Source organism: Bombina bombina, chromosome 12 (genome assembly GCF_027579735.1).
Source record: "Bombina bombina isolate aBomBom1 chromosome 12, aBomBom1.pri, whole genome shotgun sequence".
NCBI lineage: Eukaryota > Metazoa > Chordata > Amphibia > Anura > Bombinatoridae > Bombina > Bombina bombina.
The window spans coordinates 77398996-77409257 of NC_069510.1; the positions used below are offsets into that span (position 1 = coordinate 77398996).

Consider the following 10262-nt stretch of genomic DNA (forward strand, 5'->3'; position numbering starts at 1 on the left):
AGGCTGTACTTTTAAGTTGACCTCCACTTTAACTGTAGTTTCTGGTGAGCCGGTATCTACGGGGGTAGATAGCAACATACGCTGCTTATTAAAGTGACAGTCAAGTCCAAATTTTTTTTTTTCATGATTTAAATAGGGAATGTAATTTTAAACAACTTTCCAATTTGCTTTTATCACCAATTTTGTTTTGTTCTCTTGGTATTTTTAGTTGAAAGCTAAATCTAGGAGGTTCATATGCTCATTTGTTAGACCTTGAAAACTGCCTCTAATCTGAATGCATTTTGACCACTAGTGGGCATTAGTTCATGTGTTTCATATAGATAACATTGAGCTCATGCACGTGAAGTTACCCTGGAGTGAGCACTGATTGGCTAAAAAGCAAGTCTGTCAAAAGAACTGAAATAAGGGGACAGTTTGCAGAGACTTGGATTCAAGGTAATCACAGAGGTAAAAAGTATATTAATAAAACAGTGTTGGTTATGCAAAACTGGGGAATGGGTAATAAAGGGATTATCTTTCTTTTTAAACAACAAAAATTCTGGTGTTGACTGTCCCTTTAAATCTACCCCTAAGTTCTATTTCGTTGTCTTGTTATCATGCATTTGTTCATTATGCAAACCTGCTGAATTAGTCTGGTTCTTTAGGTTTTTTCTATGTCCCTTTAAAGCTTCTGAATTTAATACTTTTATTTTAGAAATCCATGCCATTCAACTGGTTTTACACCCAGTAACCATTAGGACGAGGGTTAGAGAAACCTAATATATTCCTTTCATTATCTATCTAACTCTCTCTCTCTCTTTGTCTCTCACCTGTCTGTCATCTATCTATCTATTTTGCAAAATTTCATTCATGACGCTTTTAACATTTTTTTTATTAAAGTTTTGAAGTCTACTTACCTTAAGTGTTTATTTTCATTAAAGGGACACTGCAATGTAAAAGTAGCTTCCCCTTAACAAAGACTTGGTTTACCAGCTGCCAGCGTCTTAACTCTTTAACTGCTGAGCCATTTTCACACTCCTGTGTTATAGATGTTATTTAGTTGTTTAGCCCTCATTGCTTTTAACCCATAACTGTTACCTTTTTGCTGTGAGTGACCCACACAAATGATGATGCTTGCAGTTATTGCCAGGTTATCATTCTTACTATGTCAATCACGTCATGGCTGTAAGGACATGAAACCTCTTACAGTATATTATTATGGTGAAGGGGTAATAAAGGCCTCTTAACCTCCAAAATAGAAGCAATGCTGAGAGGTATGATAATCAGCTGCCAGCGAGCAGACACAAGATCACTCACTTGAAAGAGCAGGTTTGCTACTTTCAAATAAGGGGTCTCAAGTTTGTTTATGTATTGTGGGGTGCAACATAGGGGATACACACAATAGTCACCCTCCTCTATCAAAAGAGGGGTCACTTGCCCCATTGTATTGCTTATTCTGGGGTGCTAAGGTCCATTTGAAAGCCAAGAGAACCATAAAATGCCCCAAGTAGACAGATGATTTTCATGTGAGGGGTATTGGGTGAGGTATGCTGTCTTTAGTGGATAGGGCCCTCATACCTTAAATATATTAGGTAGGTAATAGCCACTGCCCCCCCCTGGTAATACTAACCAGTGAGAACCCCCTCTCTGGGTGGAGGTTGGCGTGAAAAGAGCTGGCAACCACCCATGACTACCTGAATACAAGTAACTCTAGGCCTATGCCCCCTTCTCCTCCTATTTCTGTCTAGCTGTGATGTGAAAAGAACTAGGAGACGCTCTTATTTATGTACTACTTGTTAGGAATTTGTGATGTTCCTATGAGCAGTGACATTTCTTACCTAGATCCTTGACTTTGGTCACTGAATAGGTGGGCAGTTTGGAGTTTTCACTTTCGCAGCGGTTCAGTTGGAGGCCGCCATGTTTTCCTGTCACCTGGTAAGTGATGTCACGGGGGGAGCTGTCTGAGGGCTGCACAAGCTTTAAATATAACTGGCGGCCGCTTAAGGAGCTCCATTCCAAACTCTGCAAAGGGATTGTTGCAAGGAGTTATTTTCCTGTGTCCACACTCCATCTCAGGATTGCTGAGTGAGTGTCTGCTTCATCTTTATGCCGCTTTTACAAGCTTGAGGTTTGCCCTGCTGATATTCACATTTTAGGCCAGATGCGTGGGACGCGATACATGTTATTAGTTGCTGTCTAGTGCGCGTCCATGGTAAATCGCGTCTACCAGAGAAGGGATAGCGCAGCCAACATCACTCTAATGCAGCTTATACTTTCAATGGAGATTGCAAATGCACTCATATTTGTGTTTGAACAAAATCCGAAACTGTGCTACAATATTTAGCTTGAGATATTATACTCATATATACACTTTTTAATAAAACAAATATATATATATAATTTTAATATTGATAAAAAGGTTTTAAAAGGGTTAAGAGATGTGGTATATGGCAAGGTGTTTGACTGTGAAGGGCCCCAAGGTGTATATCTATGTGTAGACACGTGTGTTTATATGTATGTTTACACATACATACATACACATTTATAGACGTATATATATACACTTTTGAGTCCTTCCCAGTCAAATGCCTTTACTTGAAATGTTTATGTTCTTCACTTAGAATTATTTTTTTTAAAATTTTAAAAAATCTGAATTTACAATATATCTATATCTATTTACCTATCTATTTATCTTCACACACACACATACATATATATATATCAGTATATATATATATATATATATATATATATATATATATACATTTTACAAAAATAATATATATATATATATATATATATATATATATATATATAGTATCTCACAAAAGTGAGTACACCCCTCACATTTTTGTAAATATTGTATTATATATTTTCATGTGACAACACTGAAGAAACAACACTTTGCTACAATGTAAAGTAGTGAGTGTACAGCCTGTATAACAGTGTAAATTTGCTGTCCCCTCAAAATAACTCAACACAGAGCCATTAATGTCTAAACTGTTGGCAACAAAAGTGAGTACACCCCTAAGTGGAAATGTCCAAATTGGGCCTAATTAGCTATTTTCCCTCCCCGGTGTTATGTGACACGTTAGTGTTACAAGGTCTCAGGTGTGAATGGGGAGCAGGTGTGTTAAATTTGGTGTTATCGCTCTCACACTCTCTCATACTGGTCACTGGAAGTTCAACATGGCACCTCATGGCAAAGAACTCTGAGGATCTGAAAAAAAGAATTGTTGCTCTACATAAAGATGGCCAAGCCTATAAGAAGATTGCCAAGACTCTGAAACTGAGCTGCAGCATGGTGGGCAAGACCATACAGTGGTTTCACAGGACAGGTTCCACTCAGAACAGGCCTCGCAATGGTCGACCAAAGAAGCTGAGTGCACGTGCTCAGCATCATATCCAGAGGTTGTGTTTAGGAAATAGACGTATGAGTGCTGCCAGCATTGCTGCAGAGGTTGAAGGGGCGGGGGATCAGCCTGTCAGTTCTCAGCCCATATGCCGCACACTGCATCAAATTGGTCTGCATGGCTGTCGTCCCAGAAGGAAGCCTCTTCTAAAGATGATGCACAAGAAAGCCCGCAAACAGTTTGCTGAAGACAAGCAGACTAAGGACATGGATTACTGGAACCATGTCCTGTGGTCCGATGAGACCAAGATAAACTTATTTGGTTCAGATGGTGTCAAGTGTGTCTGGCGGCAACCAGAAGAGGAGTAGAAGGGCAAGTGTGTCTTGCCTACAGTCAAGCATGGTGGTGGGAGTGTTATGGTCATGGTCTGCGTAAATGCTGCCGGCACTGGGGAGCTACAGTTCATAGAGGGGACCATGAATGCCAACATGTACTGTGACATACTAAATCAGAGCATGATCTCCTCCCTTCGGAGACTGGGTCACAGGGCAGTATTCCAACATGATAACGACCCCAAACACACCTCCAAGACGACCACTGCCTTGCTAAAGAAGCTGAGGGTAAAGGTGATGGACTGGCCAAGCATGTCTCCAGACCTAAACCCTATTGAGCATCCTCAAATGGAAGGTGGGGGAGCGCAAGGTCTCTAACATCCACCAGCTCTGTGATGTCGTCATGGAGGAGTGGAAGAGGACTCCAGTGGCAACCTGTGAAGCTCTGGTGAACTCCATGCCCAAGAGGGTTAAGACGGTGCTGGAAAATAATGGTGGCCACACAAAATATTGACACTTTGGACCCAATTTGGACATTTCCACTTAGGAGTGTACTCACTTTTGTTGCCAATGGTTTAGACATTAATGGCTGTGTGTTGAGTTATTTTGAGGGAACAGCAAATTTACACTGTTATACAGGCTGTACGCTCACTACTTTACATTGTAGCAAAGTGTAATTTCTTCACTGTTGTCACATGAGATATAATAAAATATTTTTGTGAGATTCTGTATGTATATATATATATATACATACAGTATATATCTATTTAAAAATAAAAAGAACATTTTCTTCTTTATGAAGTACATAAGAATGTAAAATATTTCTAACTCACCTTTTTGGTTTAATGCAGTTGATCTAACACAGTGTCAGGTTAGTGAGTGAGTGATAATTAATAGTCATCTCAATAGAAGTCTATGGGGAGGAGTTAGTACAGTCTTTATATTCAAAGTCCTGACGTTAGCGTGCCTCAGTTTTTCGATCACGCGCTACCTTTTACGTTTAACTTGTAATATGTGCGCTAATGTGGCCACCCTAATTTTCGCTTGAGTGAAAAAAAAAATACAGTGCTACTTGAAATCTGGCCCCATGTATTTTGGTTACAGTTCTTTAACTATGGATACTGCTGATTAGCCCAAAACTGCCCGGGATACTCCTGACAAAGTTTTAAGGTATGTGATTCCCCTTTCTTCTTTGTTGTTTGTGTAATGGGGTTACTTTGTTGCATATTTGTTTACAAACTATGTGATAATGTTTGCTATTTTGTTTGCATTGGGCAAATATATGGTGGAAACTTTGCCGCTTATACTACCACAGACACTGATTCTGGGGAATGTACTGTTGTTATTCTGCTTCTGATGGGGAAGTTGCCTCCCACCTGCTGCTTCTACCACTTGATTCTGCTGCCTTTGTATAAAGGTTCCTTTTTCTTCTTATTGGTTTAAACCTAAGTTAGAGATAAATGACTACTTTCCTGTTACTGAGGTCATTAAGGACATTTACATTAGTAATTTTGTCAAATCCAAGAAACAAAAAATGTTTTTGTTACCTAAAGTTCTAAATGTTCAATTTATTAATCCTCCAAAAGTCAATGCTACTATTTCTAGATTGTCAAAAAAGATATTCCTTCTACTGATGATGCAGGTTCTTTTAGAGATGTTGTGGATAAGAGAATGGAGCAGAATGTAAAGAGATATTTACAGAAGGGGACTATGTTTCATCCTCTATTGTCGGTGTTCTCTATTTTGAAAGCCTCAGATGTTTGGTTGACTAATGTATTATTATTTTTTTCCTGAGGATCAAGACCTTATACATTTTCTTTCAGATTTAAAGAATCCCTTGGTGGTGGAACTTCGAATCAGAGGTCTTTTTGTTGTTCATTTTATGGACATCATTCTACTGGTCGCAGATTCAGCTAAACTGGCATATTTACACAGAGAAGCTGGCTTGTCCTCTTCCAGAAAAGTCAGTTGGATCTTACCCAGTCACTAGTCTTTGTGGGAGCTTATTTCAACATGGTAAATGGCCTGGTGTGTCTGCCACAGCTCATGATTTAGTTTTTACTGAGACTTTCCAGAATGCTTCGGTCTTACAAATTGATGACAGTCAGTCTATGAATGAGCCACATGTCCTCGATCATCAACATTGTGAAATGGGCAAGATGGAGAATGCAGTCTTTTTAACTTCACTTTCTTTGATGTCTTCAAAGACACCTGGGTCTCTCTCAGCAGTTTCCTTTTCCAATGGAACTCAAGAGGGAGCTTCATTCCATGTGTCTTCCTCTGATGGAACCAGACTGGATTTCTCTACCAACAGACTCCAGCAAGTTCAGCTGGGGTGCTGCACTTCAGAGGACCTATGCTCAGGGGATTTGGGAAAAGGAAAGTCAGACCCTACCATTGAATCTTCTGGAGATAAGGCCCATTTTTCCAGCACTATGCTGCTTCAAGAATCTGCTAAGGGGAAAATCAGTAAGGATTATGACGGAAACCAGGACCGCCAGATCCTATATCCAGCTTCAGGGGGGTGCCAGAAGCCTACAGGTTTTCAGGGAGGTGATCCAAATATTTGTGTGGGTACCGAAGAATATCCAGAATCTTTTGGCATTCCATCTTCTAGGAGTACAGAATGTCCAAGCTGATTTCCTAGGTTCAAATCAGGTTTTACCTACAGAGTAGCAGGTCACCAAATGACTTGTTCATCTCATCACCAACCAATGAGGGATTCATGACATAGATCTTATGGCTTCCAATTCCAGACAATAAGGGAAATGTAAGAAACAAAAATATTCTCATAGTGTGTGCTTCCTAACTACAAGTCCTATAGCCAGATTAGTCAAGACGTATAATATGAACAGCACATTAGATCTAAATATGGCACAACACAAAACAATGCACAAAAAAAAGTCCTTAACATCCAATAAAGTGGCAGCACTCTGTTGAAAGGATGGTCAGTCCCTGGTGATGAATGATCTGGATAGAAGAAAAACACAGAGGCACCAATATGGCCTAGTAACGTCTATGTAGGGGATTATTCAATAATAAAGCACCCAATGGTGGATAAAGGATAAAGCACCCAATGGTGCAGATGGAGCAGACTGGATCAATTGGCAGTGGTCCAACTCACTGTGTGCCAGCAATTTGAACACTCTATAAAGTGGACAACAGGTTAGGCGTCTGTTCCTTTGAGTGATAAAACACAGCTACGATAGCCTAGTACAGTGTAAACATGCAGAAATCACACTTAATGGTCACACTTACAGGAATCAGAGCACCTCCAGGTGCAATAAAAGCAAGCTGGGACCTCTCAGTCACCCAGTAGACTGTGCACAGGCGTTGATGAAATCCACTCACCAGCCACACAATATAAAAATCCCAGGAAGCAGCAAGTGTATCATAAAAGCAACATTTTATTAAAACAAAGCAACGCGTTTCTCAGCCCCTCCAAGGCTGTTTCCTCAGGCTATACAATACAATGGGCTTCCAATTCCAACCATCAGATACCATTGTTCTTCAGCCAGTATCCAACACTGCAGGCTCTAGAAGTGGATGCCCTGGTGCAGGTTTGGGGCTTCAATCTGATTTATGTATTTCTTTTCATTTCAGTAATACCTCTTTTGCTTCGAAGAACACTAAAGGAACTTTCATTGTGATTTTTTAGCCACGGCTATCTGTCAGTACAAAAAATGGTGATGATTAGGGGGGTTAAGGGAGGGAAGAGAGCTGTCAGGTAAAAGAGTAATCTCTACACTACAGTTAAAATTAAAGGGAAACTAAACTCAAATTTTTTCTTTCATGATTTTGATAGAACATGCAATTTTAAGCAATGTTCTAATTTACTCTTTATTTAAAAAAGCCTGAATGTAAGCTTAAGAGCCGTCATCAATCAGCAAGCGCTACCCAGGGGCTGAACCAAAATTGGGCTTGTTCGTAACCTTACATTTCTGCTTTTTCAAATAAAGATAGCAAGATAATGAAGAAATTTTGATTATAGAAGTAAAATAGAAAGTTGCTTAAAATTGCATGCTCTATCTGAATCATGAAAGTTTAATTTTGACTAGACTATCCCTTTAAAGTAGTTTGAGTCACTGAAAGACTGAAATGGGCCTAGAAGATCAAATATTTTTTTTTTTTTTAACTGTAAATAAAAAAAAAACCCAAGGCTCTATTTCTGTTTAAATGGAGTGATAGCAAAAATGCTAAACATTCTCTTATACTTTGGGCAAGTTTTTCTCTGAAATTCCCAGTACTAAAGGGGTTAAATGTATGTTAAATTGTTCATTTATGTTTATTTTTCTATATAAAATAGCTGCATTTTAGCTAATAAAAACCCACAATTCATTTAAATGGGATGATCAAGCAGAAACAGCAGATATTCTTATCTTATCTCTCTCTGTGTGCATAAATGCATTCTTATCACTCTATACACAAATGCCAATATTTACAGAAAGTAATTAAAAATGAACTTTTTTGTACCTAACTATCCCATCCCTCACTGAGCTGTTGCTGCCACTTGTTTGCAGAACTTTTCATTAGAGAATACAGCAGTATTTATATTTACAGTATTGGTAAAGGTTTCCAGAGGTAACAACACTTAGAAACCACTTTAGTTGGAAGGCTTTTAACTTCTCCTACATGTTCTATTAAGTTGTATGTTTGCAGAATGCTCTAAAAATTGTCTACCTTCTGACTACAAATCCTGATTATTTTTTTTTAATTGTGGAAAATGGCTTTCTTCAAAATGTTACTAAATACATTTACATTTGTGTTACAGAAAAGGAGAGAACACTTTGTGCCGTGCCAATATACCTGGATCAGTATCCGCTGATGAAGATAGAGAGGAAATCTTTTCACCACTGCCAAGACTTCTTTACTCTTTATGAATATTTGTACTTCCTGCTAATTGGTATTGCCTTGTTCATTTTTAGCATTTTGCTCTGTTTTTTAACTGGTTCTCTGGTTATCTCATATGAACATTTGTTACTACAACTAGAAAGAAAACCAAAGGTATACAAAAAGACAGCCGTAAAAAGGAGAGAAAACACTGTGAATGGTACTCACATTCCAGTGTTCAATATATAGAAACAGCAGGAAATATTCCGAAAACGTCCAGAGCTTAATTTAAGGACGAACAGTTCTTCTCTCTGCAGACTCCAGCATTACTACATTTTGTAAAACATTAAGGGACATTAAAGTGATATAAAACACCTTTCAACGTCAAGCAGGTTTTTGTTGCCTTAGAATAAATTAAAATATCGGCTGGGTGTGAAATTTATCTAAATGCATTAAAGGGACAGTATACTCTAGAATTGTTATTGTTTAAAAATCACCTCTGTGATTACCTTGTATCTAAGCCTCTACAGACTGCCCTCGTATTTCAGTTCTTTTGACAGATTTGCATTTGAGCTAATCAGTGCTGACTCCACAAGAGTGAGCACAATGTTATCCATATGGCAACATGAATTAGCACTGTCTAGCCAATCAGGAGTTGATGCTAAAGGTAATAAGACTTCGTACTGTGACTGTGTTAAAAAAAAAAGTCCTTTGTTTGGCATCAGCAGAAAAGGAAAGATAACAATCTACAAATTAGGGACAGATATGTTTCAGGGTTAGGCTTGTGAAAACTCTAATGGAGTGGTGATGCATATACTATTAAAGTAGCAATCAATCTAAACCCATTTATATCGCAAACACTGAAATCAATTTAGAATGGGCGTTTGCTAAGAAATATATCAAACATAACATTTATTAAATATATTTAAAAATAATAAAAGGTTGAAAACTATTGATTAAAATATAGCAAAAAACCCAACAATCTATAGCTATGAACAGGTGTAGGGGTTAACGAGTTGCCAACACAAATAGAGTTAAAATATCAATCAAATTCCAATAATTTAAATGATCTCAAGGAAATTGAGTTATTCGATAGATTAGAGGCCCATTGCAACTTGTGACTCGAGTACAAATAGGTCCCTCACAATATTAACATTACCTTTGGGTGAATTTCCCAAACTGTGAATTTAGGGCAAGATTACTAGTGGTGCGCTATTGCGAGTGGAAAGGGGTTTATCGCGGCTGTTTGTGCGTGTCAGTTTTTTTGCTTGTATTATAAGTTGAAAGTAAACGCAATGGATATGTGGAATAGTTAAGCTTGTGAAGCTTACAGCGTGCACATCATACACATAACCAATTCTCAGAATTGGAAAACCCACAATTTTCAGAGTACAGTAAAGGGCGAGAAATAATAAAAGTATACTGCAATTTTTTAATACATATTTTATATTACAGCCTCAAAGTATTTCATATTCCTTTAAACATAACACTTATCAAACAAATAATTCATTTTATAGTGCTAATGTATGATTTTTATTAAAATAAAATATTTTAAAGCTTTGTATGTGGCATTTTTATTCATCCTAAAAATGAAATATTTTCCATAATCTGCAAATATCATTAATCATTTAAACCAGTATTCCATTCTTTCTGGAGCCCATAACTGAATCTTACACCACACTTTAGAAAAGCCTTTGATAAGTATTGAATTAAACTAGAATTCTAATATCTCTGGGGTCCATTATGGAATCTTAGGGGCCAATTTATG

The 10262-nt window shown here is 37.8% G+C and overlaps 1 protein-coding gene across 1 annotated transcript in view; it reads left to right on the top strand.

Moving 5' to 3' along the window:
• The window catches only part of LOC128642675 (leucine-rich repeat-containing protein 26-like), a 118514-nt gene extending 109646 nt beyond the window's left edge, over positions 1 to 8868 (top strand). Inside the window, exon 3 of the mRNA XM_053695456.1 lies at positions 8436 to 8868. Within this exon, the coding sequence (XP_053551431.1) occupies positions 8436 to 8743 (308 nt within the window). The 3' untranslated portion in view covers positions 8744 to 8868. The remainder of the gene's footprint in view (positions 1 to 8435) is intronic.
• Positions 8869 to 10262: the final 1394 nt, after the last annotated feature.